Raw genomic sequence first — 18,947 nt, 5'->3', positions numbered from 1 at the left:
TTTCGCGTGCACCCCCTCAGCGACCTGCGCGGGATCAAGTTGGGCGCCCCTGGGAGGCTTTAGACGCCATCCCTAAGTGAGGGGGACGGCTGCCCCGAGAAGACAGTTTGTCCCAGCAGCCGCGGAGACACTGAGGCAGGTGTGGCGCACGCTTAGCTCGCGGCCAGCCACCGACGACACCACGTGCTCGGCTGCAGAGCCGGCCAATCGCCTTGACTTCTTGGATGCCTCCGGGAGGAGCGAGGCTGAGCCCCTGGGCCTCGTTCAAGTCCTATCCGTGCGTTAAACAACAGGTCACCTTGGATGTCACTGGCACTCTTCAGAATGAAGGCCAAACGGAAGAAACAAATGTCCTTTTAATTCTCCCTTATCCCGATCTTCCCCTGCTTCTCTATTGAGTTTCATGTGCCCAACTCTATGCGTGTATTTTTCGATTTTCACCTGTTCAGATAAGCGTAAAGTGGGCATTTGGTATGTATGATTACAGCTCCTTTGATGTAAAAACTCTGGATTTTGACTATTATGTTCTTTCGAGTTTCTTTCAGAAGGTGATGGGGGGGGCGGGGAATTCTATTTCCAATGTGTCCACTGATTTTAAGAGATTTAGGAAGTTTTAAGATTTCCTGAAAAAATATTCACATTTTTTTGGTCATGACTTTCAATGTATAAGTTCAATGATTATATTTTTTGGCACAGCATGAGTATGGAAATGGAATTGCCCATGTTTAACCTACATCATATTGTTTTCTGTCCTGGGAAAGAGGGAAGAGAGGAGGGAAGGAGAAAAATTTGGAAAACAAGGTTTTGCAAAGATGAATGTTGAAATCTAACTTTATGAATTTGGAAAAATAAAATACTATTAAGAAGTTAAATATATATATATATATAATTTGCCTTTTAATATTTATTGTATTATAAAGTTACTGACTTGTTTGTTCCACTCTAATTTTCAGAGTTTATTTGAAAAATGTTTACATCTCTCATGCCAAGCTGTTAATTTCCTTTTCCACTCTTACATATTTCTCATTTCTCTTAGCATTTTCCTCCAATTCCTATTTCATTTATAAAGGTATTTTAAAAAACAAAAGACTTTTAAACTCTTGGTTCATCCCTCTCAGGAATTCTAGTTGATTTATGCTCAAGTTGTGCTTTTAGATGGTTCATTTTCTTCTGTATTTGTGTCCCTGGGGATCTCTGTCACTATAAGACCACCTCCTTTCCCCCTTCCCCCTCCATTCTTCCAATCTACTTCCTAACTTTGGACTTTATGTTAGAGCCAAGTCCTCTCACATAAAGGAATGGAAGGAATGTCTGGAGTGATCCTGATGCTGATTTGAGTGTTGTATTATTCCAGAATTTCAGAGACTGAGTTCCATATTTCTCTAGTGCTCATAAATAAGCTAGGAGTTCCACAGATAAAATTTCGGGTGCTGAAAGCACTGAGCCTTAAGATCTAGAACAATCATCCATACTGTCTATCCCTCCTCCTCAACAGAAACCCTGTCTTGCCTGTGAAGTCAAGTAGGAAGATAGGCAAGAAGGGATTTTAATGTGATAAACTGAATAAACACCCAATGGAGGATTAAAAAGGAATATATTCAAGACCCACTGTTAATGACAAAATGACAATGCTGTACTTGTGCACAACTTTCACCTCTATTCTGAACTTACATTTGCACTTGCCCACTTCTTTATTTATTCTATTCAATCTGACCTGAATTTCTTCTTCCTATTTGGCTAAAACCTGCCCAATACTCAAGGAATAGACATTAAAACTAAAGCACAGCTTAAACACCTCTACTTACAGCTTTTCTCCATATATTTCTCTTGAAAATGATCTTTTCCTCCCCTGAAAACTTTAATTTTTACTATCTATACTTCGTTCATGTGAGGGGGCAGAGGGAAAGGAGGTACTTTTAAATTACTTTATATAACTATATATCTCTCTATATATATATAGTCACAGAATAACCACACTTATTAAAGTGCTTTTATAACAAATAGCCTTGAAAAAATATTCCCTAATTGATTGACAATGGCTATTAAATAATTTGAATATTTATGTAACAGATCAGACCTCACTTTTTATAAGGTAATTATACAGCTGAAGCTGAAAGAGATCATGGAAGATGTATGGTACAACTCCCTCATTTTATAGATGAGGAAATCAATGTTCAAAAAGGGTAAAGTGATGCAATCATCTAATAAGTAGTATGAAATACAGATTAATATCTGAACAAAGATCCAAACCCACTAAGTTTTCCAGTGTACTGTAAGAGAACATCACAACTGGCATCTGCAATTAGGAAAATCTGGCATAGCTCTCCCATGTTTGCTTCTTTTGCCATTAATTATCAGGCATATTTCAATTGCTATATCTTTAAAAAAAAGCATAATTTTGATGTGTATATAAGTTATCATTTTAAAAAATCGTGTTTTGTTCTACCAAATAATTTTAGAAGTAAAAATAAAAGCAATGTCAAGTAGAATAGTTTAGAAAAATTGCTTTTAGTATTTGGGACATTATGATATTCGAATTAAAATATAGTAGCTCAAATGCAATTTATAGATAAAGGGGTTTCTCATTCAGTCAGTGAACCAACAGTCATTTATTAGGCTGCTCCTATATACTGAGCACTGCCTAAGCACTAAGAAAAAAAGTACCTATATAATCTTCAAATCTAGATTCAAATAATATGAGGAGTGGGAAGGGCTTTATGTCACCCACTCAATATTTTATTTTTAACAGAAGATTAAATTAAAGCCCGGAGAATAAATGGTTTACTAGCATAGCAAGCTAAGGATAGAACTGGTATTGAAACCCATATTACCCGATTTTCACTCCATAAGTGTCCCAGTGTTGACTGCATATTACACACAAAATAAGCCATACAAAAGTTGTTCTCTCACCACTTGTCAATCAAAGATATAAACGTGCTTTTTGGATTTATTTCAAATACATTAAATGAAATGCAACAGTAATCATTACATTATTATTAAGACAACAGCACACACAAAATACTTTAAGAATGGTGAACCAAAATCAAAAGAATGTTCATCAATTCTTTTATAACAGAAAGTAAATTAAGTGCCACTTTATTTTGTAAACCAAAACAAAATAAAACCCTGTTGCTATAAAGATACATACACAGAGGTGAAATACATAACAAATACATTTAAACAATCTGATCCACAGCCACATCAATCTTCTTGTAACTTAAAAGTATTAGTACTCTACATCTACAAAGTCTTCAGAATCCTGTAAAAATTAAAGTCATTTTGGGTTAAAATACAGCACAACTTGTAAGGCAAAAATATAGGCATAATCATCCAGTTCTTTAATTTAACTTCACTAGAAATTTAAGGCAAACTTGGAACTTTTTGCTTAGTGTTTTAAACAATGAATGAAGTTTACAAATATTAACCTGACAAAAGTTACAATAAATTACCTGCAATAAAAAAGACATGTTTAACATGATTTTTCTCCTGCAGAGATGTAAACTGGATTTTAATTTGTTTCTAAAATCATACCAGTCAGAAAATTTGTAAACCTATTGAATCTCTCACTCATTATAAGAATACTATATCTTAATGAGGAATCAATATGCTTTTAGTGAAAATTCAATGTATCTTCAGCCACAGAATAACCATATTTATTTAATTAAAGTGCTTTTACAATGACAACAACATCAACAACAAAAAATGGAGTGGTTAAGAATTAGAACTGGATGCTAATTTAACATTGACAACTTATTTGAATATCTTAATTTTCAGAGAGAACACAGATTAATAGAAGTCACAGAAAGTTTATTGAACTCATCTGGTTTTCCTAAAAATGAGCACTTAGGTGTACTAGACAACAACAGCATTTCAAAAACAAAACAGAAAATAAAAATGGTACTGTAAGTACATGGTATTTCTTCCCTAATCATGTTAGCCATAACTCATAGACCATCACAATTTTATTGTTTTAATTATTTTTATTAAGGTACTTTTCTTTTTTCTTTTAGGATTAAACTATCCATTCCAGGCAATTTTGTATCCTAAAACATCCATATTTTTGTTAACTATAAGTTTTTCACACTTATATCATTTAGGCTAAGTATTAAAGATTTATTTATGGTGGTATTCTATCTAATTTGGCCATTAGGTTGCATGACCATTTTAAGATGTTGGAGTAAAGAAAAGTTCTACCATCACATTTACTTAGCTAAATAACTTTGTTTTATCATCTCATACCATTTCCAAGCATCAGTTTAATGCCATTTCATATTATATAAGAGATTATTTAGGTTTACAAAAAATTATAAGCAAGCACAAATTGAAGTTTTACTATGCAGCGATCTACTGTGATATACTAAAAATTATTTAAATTCTATCATCATATCCAAAAGACATTGAAAAAAAGACTTCAAGATCTGGTGTATAAAACACAATTTGTTTAGTATTAAAAGAAACAATTTACATCTGACTTTACGAGCTTATACACCACTGATTTCCAAATCAATTTTCAAAATGGATAAATCCTTTCCTACTTTTTTCATCTAATTTTTAGCTCAGCATTTAATAAAAAAAAAAAACAAAACTCCAATCTTTATTGTTTCTGCTAAACAAGTTTAGGTAAATTGGGCACTCACTGTCTCTAACATAAGAAAAACAATGTTTAAAGGACTAAAGATATTAAATTCAGCCTTTGTTTGAAAATTACTTCTTAACATATTTTCGGCTTATTAAACCACACCAACAATTTGAATACTCATTAATTACATGGATAATTCAGAACTTGTCTGCAGTATGCACAGATGCCCAGGATACATAAAATGCTTACATTCCTTTGGCAATTTAAAGAGATGTTTGGAGGATTATTTTCCCATTCTAAGTTAATGCAGAAGACACATTTATTTTCAAAGGATTATCTCTAGTTGTATTCAAAAAAATGCTAATCAATAAATATCTTTCATTTGATATGGTAAATCAGTTAATTCTTTTGGGAGATGGGGTAGTACATAAATAAAACTATTAAATAATAAGGTTGATTACAAAGGTTGGTCCATATTGCACAACTTCCTTTAAATCCCTCTATCTTCAAATGAAAGTAAGAAAAATGAATTAATCATTTAAAAAATCAAGTTCTTTCTAACATGGTATATTTAACTACTTGGCTAAGGAAAAAAAAGTAAATTGAACTTGAAATCAAAAGGAAACTATTTAAAATTGCTTTTTATTGAATGTGCCCATCACAATTGGTATACTCTTTTTCAATCATCAGAATTAATAAAATTAATGATCAAGAACTATTATTGCTATATGTCATTAGATCATTCAAATAAGCAATGCAGAAAATATCTAGCCTATCAATTTTATTATTTGTAGCTCCTGTTATATTCTAAATTAGGCGAGGGAAAATCACTTGCAAGATTTTAAAGTTTGTGCAAATAACAGTAAAACATGATGCTATGTTTTATGATATATATTCACATCCACATCTGGAAGTTTATGGAAGAACAAGAAAAACTGCAGATTGCTTAGTTGCGATTAGTTTTTCAAAGAATGTAATGTATTACATACATACTAACAATTCATCTATATGTAATATAATTACAAATGGCTTAACAATTGTTTAGAACATTATGGCACTTAAGAATGAAATATGTGATGAGTTTTTTGAGGTAAAAAATATACATTGGCTTCAAGAATAACAAAAAGGAATGAGAGGATGAAGAAATTAATTTGGTAAGGAGAAAAGGAGCAAGTGACCATAGTACCAAATTTGGTAATATAAGTACCAACATCAAAATAAATGCAACTTAAATTTGATTCCTTACTTAAGACTAACAAACATTTAATAAAAAACACTAGATTGAATCCAGTTGCTTGTTTCAATTAAGTTTTCATCTGGCTATAGCAAACAATGCTGATTTTAAGTTAACAACCAAAGTAAAATCAAATTTACAAAAGTAAACATATTAGAGTTCCAGTTTTTTCCAATAATATTAAATATTCACTTTTATAGGACATGTGTACAGTAATATATAATTGCCTGCTGCTTTTTACTTGCTATAATTTATTTCCATTTTAAAGGGCAAGGATTATCAGAAGAAAAAAATGGTTGAACCACTATTCAGAAATTATATAAAAAAAACTTATAAGACTACACTGTTTAGATCTTTTTTTTTAAATAACAAAATATTGCATACATTAGTATTGTTACTGACACCTCTCATAGGCACAAATGAGTCAAGCAAAAAAATAAAAATAAAAACAAAAAATACAATTTGAAATGTCATGCTTTACACATACTGAACTACCTTAAGAACATTGGTAATAGCCTTGTCATAGAACCTACGGTTAGCACCATTTTAATATCTCAACACTTTGAAAAATCAAATATACATTCTTAAAAAATAAAATTATTACAAATATATGAAAAAAATCTACTTGGGCTGGAGTACTTATACCTCTTTCAAATACTTACACTGAAGTGGTCTGTGAAATCTGCTGAGCTGTTAAAGAAATATCAAACAAATCATATGACTAAGTCCCAATTCATGCTCCTCTTGAAGTAAAAAAACAAAAACAAAAACAAAAAACAAAAAAAAACAAAAAAAAAACTATACAGCCTAATTGGATAATAAAAATCAATCTAGCATTAACCTGTTCACATAAAAATGGTGTAAAAATTGTTATTTTTTTTAAAAATGGCCCCAAAATAACATGATGGCTAAAGGTATTTGCCTTATAAATATATCAATGAATATTTGCCAATTAACTCCAGCCCTACACCCAATTAGCAGGAAGTGTAGCCAACCTACTACAGCAATTGTTATTTACAAACCTTAAGTTACTGAAAAATGGCAGCCTTTGAGTTAACTTTGTTTAACAAAAAAAAATGAAGCTCTGGGTTTCACTCTACCATGAAGACATATCTAAGAATTATCAACAAATAATGCATCCCTATAACACTCAAGCACCTCCTATACTATTTCAGAAAACTGCATGGAGGAAGAGAGAAAGAAAAAATTAAAAATATAGACTCTCCTCACATGTATGCCTATAAACCTATGGCAAGCTACTGTGTACCAAGCCAGTCTCAGGCAAAAGTGCTCCACTGAATTGGCAAGAGGGCTTTCTTTCTTTTTCTTTTCTTTTTTTTTTTTTAAAATCTGCTCATATGTAAAGAGTAATCAAAGCTATTTATAAATTTAAAATACCCAATACAATTTTAAATAAGTCTTCATGCCACTCTGAGTTAAAAAAAGAAAAGTATGCAGCTTCTGGGTCTTGAAAACTGGGCATCTTTTCATGCAGTGCAAGATTCATCATCACATTGTGTCCATGGGTTCACACTTCTCAAAGTGCAGTTAATCCAAAATTACAACGACAGTACATCATGCCGGCAGAATCCAGCCATGTGTTTTCAATAGGGTCGTATTTCTGTACAGTGTTCAAATAGGATGACCCTGAATGACCACCAACCACATAAAGATAGTTATCAATTACTGCAGCACCAACTCCTGTGAAAAATAGGTAAGAAACAAGGGAAATAAATAAAGTATAATAATATAAAACCCTCTTATTTTTCAGTTTATAAAAAAGAATGTTTTTTTAAATTGCTTTAACACTTTGGTGATTATGTACATATATGCACAATTATGTGTATTTACATATGATAAAATTTTATTATCTTCATTTGTTCTTTTAAACTATGGCTTTCCAAAGAAATAATTTTATAGAAAAACTATTTGTGATAAAACCTCAAACAGTATATTTCCACTTAAAAATTTACTATTTTTATGTTGCTTAAAATAAATTATATTGACAATTTAAATATTTAAGATACTGATATTTTATCTGGACATAGAGATACTCAATCATAAAGGATCATAAAGATCCTCAAGTTCATCCTTTTTTTTGGACCAGAACACTATAGGAAGAAATACTTCAAGTTTTATTGAGTATGACTTAAATGTTCAAAAAGGATGTTATACAAATTACAAAATATTAGATGTAGAAGAAACCTTAAAGTATCATTTAGTTCAATTACTTCATTTTCCTAAGTTTAGTAAAAAGAAAGGCCCAAAGAAGTGAACTGCCCAAAGTCATACATAAAGTAGTTTTCTGATTCTAAGGGCTCTTTTCAATACGTCATACATACTCTATCATGTGTGTATGTGTATATGTGTGTTTAAGAAAAATTATACACTTATAATCTAAGTAGGTACCAAAAGAAAAGCTTTCATAGTGATGTACATTGTATGTGTTTAGTCAGTAATATTACCTGTTCTGGGTTCCTTCATTGGTCTACACAAAGTCCATTGGTTTTGATGGGGGTCATATCTTTCAATACTTGATAAATGGGAAACACCATTATGTCCACCCACTACAAAAAGGAAGCCTAGCATAACACCAACACCAAAGTTAATCCTTTTATCTGCCATTGATGCAACCATTTCCCAAGAGTCTTTACTTGGATCATAACGTTCCACACTGCAGACATTTACAAAAAAAAGAGAGCATTAGTTTCCATACATTTTATACCATTCATAACATGCAAAAGCACATTACAGGTCTAGATTTCAGAATAATAAAACAAGTAAAATGAAGAAGGAAAACAGCTCATACACATTGAAATAAGTTATACATTCAAAAAATTAGGCAAAAGCTGAAAACTAGAAAGACAAATCAATATGCTAAACAATGAACTTTGGATTTTGGCCATTAAGAGAGCAGAATAAAAATTAATCTAGTAGCTATGGACTAACACTATTCTAAAAAGCTTATACTTGAGATATAACCACAATGGAATTCTGATAAAGGTATAAAAGGGGAATATTATTTCAGCCATGTTAATTTGTTGTGCCCCAAATTCAATAATAACAATTAGTTCACTGCCCTGGTTTTTAAATACTAAAAAGCCAAGGATGACTTTGGAGAGCTTAGAATTACCACAAAAGTCTAAATCAGAGTTGAGGGATACACGTGTGAGACTATGGGTACGAAAACATGTTCCATTCTAGAATTAGGATAATTTCTAAAATTCAGAAGATCAATAAGTATATGAGAGTTAAATTGTAAATTAAATGTAGGTTAACATTAGGACTTAAAAGTTGCTTTACATAAATGTCCAAATCAATTTAGACTTTCCTAGGATCTTTCCTAAAGAAAAACCTTTGAGATGTCCTGAATCAGAAAAGGACCCCCGTTAGTCAAAGAGTTTCTTATTGTATTTCTAGTCTAGATCTATCTCTGGCATAGCCCCAAGAATTAGGGAGTTTCTGGAAGTCATCCTGAATTTCATTATTAGACTAGATGGTAAAACATGTATATGTATACTGGACACAAAAAACCCATAAGCCAAGACCACTCAGATGACAATGGTAAATTGCATTTTTTTAAAGTTCTTTTTATAATTTGTGATACATACTATATTTACTTTGATAAATTCCTAGGCAACAGTTTTTCAAAGCATGATGTTGCATATTTAGGGCACAAACAGACTGCCTGCCATTACAATGAACTTTAGATAAACAACAAGGAGTAGAGATTGTCTTAAAAACTGCTATTCCATTGGGATGGTTCTGAAAATGTTTCCATTGTAGACACTTCTTCAAATTCAGCTTCATCAAACAGATCACATTTCTCCTTTTTCATGCATTTCAAAAGTAAAAACCAACACACTGCTGATAGTTAAGATAAATCTATAAACACATTTTAATGTAATATTTAGCAACCTGGATTAATTCATTATAATACAAACCATACACTGTATGGTCTTTTCTGATCAAAATACCGTTAAGTTCTTAGAGAACAAGTATTGTTTTATTTTTACCTTAATACCTACTAAAGTGCCTGATACATGGTAGGTATTTAAATAAATACTAAATATTTTAGAATATAGAAAAATCCCATTTATTTATATTTCAGTAATTTAGATGCAATAATTCTAAAAGATTAAAAATGGCATACATAAAATGTAAGCTTACTATAACTTAGTTTTTCTATTATTTATTAATTTGAAAAGAAATCATGTATATATATATATATATCTACATCTATCTATATATATATATATCTACATCTATCTATATATATATCTATATCTATCTATCTATATATATCTATATCTATCAGATAATCTATCTATCTATATATATATATCCTTATACAATCTATAATCTGAAACTATAGCTTTCTGGATTATATCTAATTTTCAGGTACCTAAACTTAAGAAGTGAATCCACATTAAGATTTACTACCACTTCCCTTCATACTCTGCCCTGAGAGGTAGACACTTCACATTTCCTAAGAACTCCTGGGCCTTGCCATCTTTTCCACATTTAAATGTGTATGTATGTGTTTGTGTGTGTACACATGTGCACACACATATGCTTTAAAAGAAATTATATATACTCATTCAAAAATAATGTATGAATATATAAAATAAATAAATACCTGTTCATATGAGCAGGGCCATAGCCACCAAGGGCATATATCATTCCATCCAATACAGCAGCAGCAAAACAACTTCTAGTTTTAGACATTGGTGCTACGGGTTGCCATTCCTTAACTTTGGGAATATATTTCTCTACAGACTGTAAATAAGACTGCCCATCATAACCACCCAAGGCATAAAGTTCTCCTGCTAGTACAACCACTCCAAGGGTACTTCGGCTTTCATTCATTCTCTCAAGAGATGTCCAGGTATTTGTATCAGGATCCCAACATTCCACTGAATTTTCATGTTTTCTGAAATTGATGCCTTGCCTCATATGAGTTGCAATGCCTCCTACAACATATACTTTCTGATCTAAAACACATATTCCGAATTCATAGCGAGGAGTATTAAGGGATGCCAAACCAATCCAGGAGTCATTCTGAGGGAAGTACATCTCAACACTGAAGAAGAAGAAAATAACCAGTTACATAAACCAAGAAAATAAATGTCCAAAACTCAGATTCAGTAGTTCATGCACAGATTATTTCCTATGTCCCCCTCGAATGTATTATATCTTCTCCTTGGGTCTCTTAAAGAGTCCTTATTTAAAGCACCATCTTCTACAATAAGCCTTTTCTGATTCCCTTTATGATAAAGCTTCTTACCACTATCATATATATCTATATTTACATATACATATTCATATGTTTATGTTGTATCTCCTGATAGAATATAAGTTTTTTGAGGGTAGAAATTTTCATTTCTATCTTTCTGTCTTCAGCAACAGCCTTGTGCTTCAAACATAATACATCCTTAATAAATGCTTCCTGGCTATTTATGTCACACAATCCAAAGCAGAAAGATGGTTGTACTTCAAAGGTTGAATGAATAATCAGTACAATTACAGCAACCAAAATATAAAATACATCTGATGTTTTGTTTATATAAAACAATTCAGCTAATAAAGTAAAATAGCTAATAATGATGCTAAGACAGCAAGATGGTTCAGTGGTTAGAGTGCTGGTCTGGAGTAAGGAAGACTTGAATGCAAATCTGTCCTTAGATACTTTCTAGTTGTGTGAACCTGGGCAAATTAATTAATCTATTTGCCTCAATCCACTGGAGAAGCAAATTGCAAACCACTCCAATATCTTGCCAAGAAAACCCATGAGCAATATTAATGTGATATGGTCTAGTGGGTCACAAAAAGTCAGACATGAATGAATGACTGAACAACAATAATGATGAAAAAAATCATCACTGAAGGATTTAAAATATACATAGAAAGGGAAAACTGAAAGACACTCAAGAAACACAAATAGGACAGTTTTTAAACTAATGTTAAGTTTATTATATACCAACGGTTAGCACCTTGTAAGGATCCTAACAAAAAAATTTGTAGTTTAATGCAATTTCATATAAAACTTTCTATTCTATCATGAAAATATGTATATTTTGGTACTTATAAAGCTCAAAATAAAAAGTTATTCAGAAAAAAAAAGAATAATTATATGGGAAATCAAGGAATTGAGAAGGGGGGGAAGCATGAAAGGGAGATTTTTGGTGAAGGTTAATATATGCAGAAGCAGAAACAATTTCTGTCAGAGTATAACATTGCTTTTTCTTTGTGTTTTTTTGTTTTGTTTTGTTTTGTTTTGTTTTGGTTTCTGGTGAGGCAATTGGGGTTAAATGACTTGCCCAGTGTCACACAGCTAGGAAGTGTTAAGTGCCTGAGATCATATTTGAACTCAAGTCCTCCTGACTTCAGGGCTAGTGCTTTATTCTTGTTCTTTGTTTTCAAAGTGAACAAATTACACAATAAGAGGTGATATCCTGACTTGTGTGTCAATTGGACTACAGTGAGGCAGTTACATAAAATGATCAGCCTTACTCTCTCTTCCTCAATCACTGAAGTCCAACAGTAGGAAAAACATCAAGATAGCTGGGGATGACCAAGGATGCAGTGGATGACCTTGATGTCTTTGATGCCTGATTAAGCTTAAGCTGACTTTTGGCCATCGAAACAAATTGTTATCATTCACCCATTCTATTAGGGCAAAGTCTTCACATGCTTGAAGTTGACATCTCCCTAATTCACCAACAAGTTTGAGGCCTGTCAGTTACCCTCAAACCTCATAAGTTGTCAACCTGATGACATAGTTTGCTAAAGTGTGACTGTTGAATATGCTACAACTTCTTGGATCCACAAGTGAGAATTGTTTGGATACCAAAAGTGGCTGAGCATCCCTGAAAAGAGCTTGGCAAGCTTTCACAGTATAGGTGCTAATCTTCCTGAACACCTCATATAATCATCACAGTGCACATCAAACCATCTGGACAGAACGAAGAAACAGAAAAGGAGTTTGAGAAATGTCACAAATCTGGGCAGAGGCATAATACAGTAATGACTAGAAACTTCAATTATCCAGACACTTGCTCTTTCAAAAACTGAGCAAACAATAACTTGTTGACTTGCTTTAGTGATAATTTTATTCTTTAAAAAGCGAAAAAATTCTATTCTGGATCTGATTCTTACCAAGAGGTTAAAAAATCCTTTCCGGTGTGCAAATTATAGGAACGCTGAGGGAAAGGTAACAATCTCAACTACAGTCTGTGAGAAACTAGAGAGAATAAGGGCATAATCTGGCATGCATCTTAGATTTGGAGTTCAGACAGAATCCTCATGCTGCAAGGGAAGTCAGCTTAGAAGGGGTAATTGAGAGAAACTTAGGAACAAAATTCAATAGAATAAATCCCAAAGAAATATCCTGATGATGAAGAAAAATGGAATCTAGAAAGGGAATTCATCAAACCAACATAGACTTTAAAAAGAAAGTGTAGAAAATGGCAGTAAAGCATAGTAATAGGATGAATGACCGTCATATGGTCATTTAAAATAGTGTCAAAAGTACTAAATCTCAGAATGAGTTGAGATTGATAAGGGAAGTTGGGAAAAACAAAAAGTTTTGATGGGATTTTTTTTTTTTTAAGCTAAATGAGAAAAAAAGGATCAAAGAAAGGAGAAGACTTCTGTTCAGGGATGGAACAAAAATATGAGAGGCAGAGCTGTTCAATTTTCATTTTGCTCATGTGTTTTCTTAAAAGGATGATTGAGGCAGCTAGGTGGCAGAGTGGATAGAGCACCAGCCCTGAAGTCAGGAGGACTTAACATGAACTAGCCATGTGACCCTGGGCAAGTCATTTAACCCCAACTGCCTCAGGGGAAAAAAAAAAAAGATGACTTTTGTAGTGGAAATGACAACAAAAATGGCTAACAAAAATTCAATATCAGAGATAAATAAGGAGATGGGTAAATTAATGCAGTCACATCATCTGGCCCAGACACACGATATGATATTTTTGGACAATAAAGCAAATGGCGGAAGTGTTTACTGAATTACTTTCAGTGATATCTGACAAATTCAGGGAACACATATGAACAAGATGATTCACCCAAATGATATTTCAAGGTTCCAGTATCCTTTCTGTCATAATGCTCCTCCTATGTGCATTTGGTGGATAGTTCTGTAAGGCTCCTAGTTGGTCAGGATTGGCCCTCTTAACATACTCCTCAGAGTTATCTCCCACCACAAATTCAACCTAGGCCTAGCTGTGTCATGCTCCTTGCTATGTGTGGCTCTTCTTCTAAGAAATATCAACCCTAAACTTTGACACAGATGTAAAAGAAAAACAAATTTAGCAATTCCTTCTCAAAAAAATGTTCTTCTATAACAGCCGTTCCTCTCTGCTGCCAGGAGTCATATTCTCAGAGATATTTCTCTCCTCCAATGCTTCTTTTTTTAAAAGAATGTGTCTTCATTTTTTCTTAATATTTAATTTTTTTTTTACCAGGTACATGTAATTTTTACATGTTTTTAAAACCTTAGTTCCAGATTCTCTCCCTCTCGACTCCCACACCCTTTTAAGAAGGCACATGTGAAGTTATGCAAAACATTCCCATTAAAGTCATGTTGTGAAAGAAACCATAGATCTTCTTCCCCTCAGCCTCCGCACCCTCCGAAAAAATTGAAGAAAAATAAAAAAGGGCATTTTAAACTACATTCATATCACTTCTTTCCCTGAATGCATCTTTCACATAAGTTCTTCACATAGAAGAATTAGTAGTAAAAGTTGTTCTTCAGAGTAGGCTTGTATTGCTGAAAATAGCAAACTGATACATAGCTAATCATCCCACAGTGTTGCTACTACTTTGTACATAGTACATTTCACTTTACTTGATTGAGTTCATGGAAGACTTTCAGGCTTTTCTGAGAATAATAATATTCCATTATAATTACACATCTTAATTTATTCAGCCATTCCCCAACTGATGGGCACCTCAGTTTCCAATTTTTCTTTTTCCTTAAATCTGTTTTGGGATTCATGCCTAGTTATGGTGTTGTTAGGTCAAAGGATAAGTATAATTTTATAGCCTTTTGGGCATAGGTCAACTCTTTTGATCATTTATCAATTGGGGAATGGCTTTTTTTTTTTTTTTAAATAAATTTGACTCAGTTCTCTGTATATTTGAAAAATAAGGTCTTCATCAGAGAAACTTGCTTCAAAATTATTTCCCCCAATACTATTATTATTTCCCCCATTTATTCTATTTTCTTTTTACCTTGACTCTCCTCAAAAAGTGTTTTGCTACTGACCACCTCCTCCTAATAAGTCCTCTCTTCTATCAACCTCCCCACTTACTGTATCCCTTTCCTCTTCTACTTCCCTATAGGGTAACATATTGAATATATGTTATAGAAATGGTCAAAGGATATGAACAGACAAATTTTCAGATGAAGAAATTGAAACCATTTTTAGTCATATGAAAAGGTGCTCTAAATCACTATTGATGAGGGAAATGCATACCTCTCAGATTGGCTAAAATGACAGGGAAAGATAATTCAGAATGTTGGAGGGGATGTGGGAAAATTGGGACACTGATGTATTATTGGTGGAGTTGTAAATGGATACAACTATTCTGGAGAGCAACTTGGAACTATGTTCAAAAAGTTATCAAACTGTGCACACCCTTTGACCCAGAAGTGTTGTTATAGGACTTATATCCCAAAGAGATCTTAAAGGAGGGAAAGGGACCTTTATGTGCAAAAATGTTTATGGCAGCCCTTTTTGTAGTGGCAAGAAACTGGAAACTGACTGGATGCTCATCAATTGGAGAGTGGCTGAATAAGTTATGCTATATGAATATTATGGAATATTATTGTTCTGATGCTAAGTGAAATGAGCAGGACCAGGAGATTATTGTACACAGCAACAAAATTTTGTGATGACCAATTCTGATAGACATGGCTCTTTTCAACAATGAGATGATTCAGACCACTTCCAAAGATCTTGTGTTAAAACTATCTACACCTAGAAATGGAACTGTGGGAATTGATGGTAGATCACAACATAGCACTCCCACTCTTTTTGTTCTTGTTTGCTTGCATTTTATTATCTTATTATTTTTTTTCTTTTTGATCTGATTTTTCTGGTGCAGCAAGATAATTGTATAAATATATATGCATATATTGGATTTAACATAAATTTTTAACCATGTTTGATAGTCATATGATTACTTATTATCTAGGGGAGAGAGTGGGGGAAGGGGGAGAAAACCTGAAACACAAGGTTTTGCAAGGCTTAATGTTGAAAAATTAGTCATGCATATCTTTTGAAAATTAAAAAACTTAAAAAAAAACCCTCACAAATTAGTGTCATTTGTTTTATTGTATTTTTATTTAATTTTACAAAATATTTCCCAATAACATTTTAATCTGGTTCAGACTGCATTAGGTGGCATAGCACCAACCATGCATTTCAAAATAAATAAAATAAACTGTTACGTGCTAGCAACTGTACCTTTGTAATATCTCTTAAATATGCTTCCTTCTTTCCTCCAGCACTGTCATTAACCTTGGTTCAGGTTCTCATCATCTCATGCCTGGACATTTATAATAGCCTGCTGGTTGGTATTTTTGCCTCAAGTCTTCTTCCATTCCAATCCAATTCATCCTTCACTCAGCTATGAAACTGATCATCATAAAGAACAGATTTAACCATTTTAACTCCAACTGAAAAAACTCCAATGGCTCTCTATTACCTCTAAAACCAAACATAAAATCTCTGGCTTTTAAACTCTTTATAACCAGGCCCATTCCTACTCTTCCAATCTCCCTTCACTTTACTCCTCTCCATGTACTCTGTGAGCCAGTAACAATGATTTCTTTACTATTCCTCCTATTAGGCACTCCAACTCCCAATTCTCTTTTCAATAGCTGTTTTCCATGCCTAAGACTCTTCCTCTTCAACTCCACTTCCCTTCCCTGGCTTCCTTCAAGTCTCAGCTAAAGGCCTACCTGCTAAAGGAAGCCTTTCCCTGTCTTTTTTAATTTTAGTATCTTGCTCCTGAGATTATTCCTAACCTTGAATTTTTCTTACTTTTACCTAGTTGTTTAAGTATTGTTTCAACTATGAGACTGATATCTTTCAGAGCAAAGATTATTTCTTACCTTGTAAGAAAACTATTACAACCATATATAGTGAAATAAAACCAATTTCGGCATGCAATGTCCAACATAATACATGTCTCTAATTCTATTGCAGAAAGTAGGCAGCCTGTTTCACCATAAATCCTCTGAAATCATGATTGGTCATTATGCTGATTATCCTTGCTTTTATTATATTATTGTCATTGTATAATGACATTCTGTTTATTTCACTTTGCTTCATATAAATCTTCCTTTACAGTCCCCTTAATTTTTAACAGCAAAATAATTCTTTTTATGTTGTGTCAGTTTTTTTTTTATTAAAGCTTTTTATTTTCAAAATATATACATAATTTTCAACCTTGCCAAACCTTGTGTTCCAAATTTTTTCCCCTCCCCCAACCCTCTCCCCTAGATGGCAGGTAATTCAATATGTGTTAAACATCTCCAATTCTTCTATACATATTTCCACAATTATCATGTTATACAAGAAAAATCAGATCAAAAAGCAAAAAAGTGAGAAAGAAAATAAAATGCAAGCAAACAACAAAAAAGGTGAAAATATTATGTTGTGATACACATTCAGTCCCCACAGAATGCTTGAAAGTGCTCTATTTCATTAAAAATGCATTTTTTCCTCTTAAGAGTATATTCAATTTTGGGGCAGCTAGGGGGCACAGTGGAGAACTCAGGAGAACCTGAGTTCAAATTTGATCTCAAACACCAAACATTTCCTGGCTATGTGACCCTGGGCAAGTCACTTACCTCCAATAGCCTTAGCCAAAAAACAAAAACAAAAACAAACAAACAAAAAAAGATTATATTCAGTTTTTCCAGGTAAGTAATTCTTGGCTACAAGTCCATGTTCCGAAATATCATATTGTAAAATTCCTGATCTTGATAGTGGAGGCAGTTAATTCACATGTGATTCTGACTGTGTCTTCTTTGTACCTGTATTTTTTCTTTCTGGCTGCCTTAAGTCTTTTTGCTTTCATAGTGAAATTCTGGATTTTGATTGTAATGTTTCTAGGAGTTTTCATTTGAAGCTTTCTTTAAAGAGATAGATTATTTCTATTCTAAGAAATAGATTATTTCTATTTTCATCCTGACCTCTGGTTCTAAGACATCTTGGCAGTTTTAACATTTCTTGAAATATGTTGTTTAGGCTTTTTTTTTTTTTTTTGTCAATGTTCAATGATTCTTATATCTCTCCCCAATTTGTTTTGCAGGTAACTTATTATTTCTAAGAGAAAAACTGTAGATTATAGCTCACGAAAACTAATCAAAGAAGTTGATGCAAGGAGATCATGGACTATCAGATGAGTCTTCATACTGACTAATATCTGTGTAAGAGTGGTTACAACTCCCTCCTGATCTTTTCTACTGTATATTCAGAGCCCAAGGACTTGTCCTTGTCCCTTCGTACAGAGACTTGGTGGTGTTGGTAGTGGAGAAGGGGGAAACAAGAAGTCTAGGGGAACAAGAAAGAAGTCTTCTAATTATCTAACCAAAAGTTATAGGAATAAACTGGGGCACAGTTTGTTTCTCAGATCAAAGAAGAAACCAGCATGTGACCTAAATTGTTTCTGCATCTGAGAATAACTATATACTTGAATTTTCTGGGCTTCAATTTTTCTCTATTACTGTAAAATAAAATGTTAATTCAGAAAGGCAAATAAGAAGAGAAGGGAGAATAAAGAACATAGCAGAGGAAAATCTAAGCAAAATAAAGAAACAGGATGAAAATGGAGGGAATAAAGAATAAAAGAAATGAGTAAATAGGAATTCTATTAAGAATAAGAAAACCATCCCAGTATTTGAGAATGTTAAGTTCCAACATATTTTAAATCTTCTATTGACTTTTACTAAATAAAGAATAGGCTTATTAGAAGGAAAAGGCAAAAGTTTCAAACATTAATATCTGAAAGAAAAAGTGAAATCCTAATTAAAAAACAAAGTCACTTCATTTTATTTTACACACACATACACTCTACACAAAGGAAAGTACAAAATAAATCTTGTATTTT

The 18,947-nt window shown here is 32.8% G+C and overlaps 1 protein-coding gene and 1 long non-coding RNA gene across 10 annotated transcripts in view; one reads left to right on the top strand and one right to left on the bottom strand.

Annotated features, from left to right (window-relative positions):
* On the top strand, positions 1–18,946 carry LOC141556290 (uncharacterized). The gene is made up of 2 exons (XR_012486483.1): positions 1–471; positions 18,150–18,946. It is a non-coding gene; the product is annotated as an uncharacterized LOC141556290 (long non-coding RNA).
* KLHL28 (kelch like family member 28) overlaps positions 4,058–18,947 on the bottom strand; it is a 39,323-nt gene continuing 24,433 nt past the window's right edge. For all 9 annotated transcript variants that reach the window (XM_074290180.1, XM_074290175.1, XM_074290182.1 and 6 more), the window contains 3 exons: positions 10,453–10,896; positions 8,279–8,487; positions 4,058–7,514 (listed from right to left, as the gene is read on the bottom strand). In XM_074290180.1, coding sequence (XP_074146281.1) covers positions 7,351–7,514; positions 8,279–8,487; positions 10,453–10,896 — 817 coding nt within the window. In that variant the 3' untranslated portion in view covers positions 4,058–7,350. The remainder of the gene's footprint in view (positions 7,515–8,278; positions 8,488–10,452; positions 10,897–18,947) is intronic.

This window comes from Sminthopsis crassicaudata, chromosome 2 (assembly GCF_048593235.1).
Source record: "Sminthopsis crassicaudata isolate SCR6 chromosome 2, ASM4859323v1, whole genome shotgun sequence".
Classification (NCBI taxonomy): domain Eukaryota; kingdom Metazoa; phylum Chordata; class Mammalia; order Dasyuromorphia; family Dasyuridae; genus Sminthopsis; species Sminthopsis crassicaudata.
This window is presented reverse-complemented; position numbering and strand designations above follow the sequence as displayed.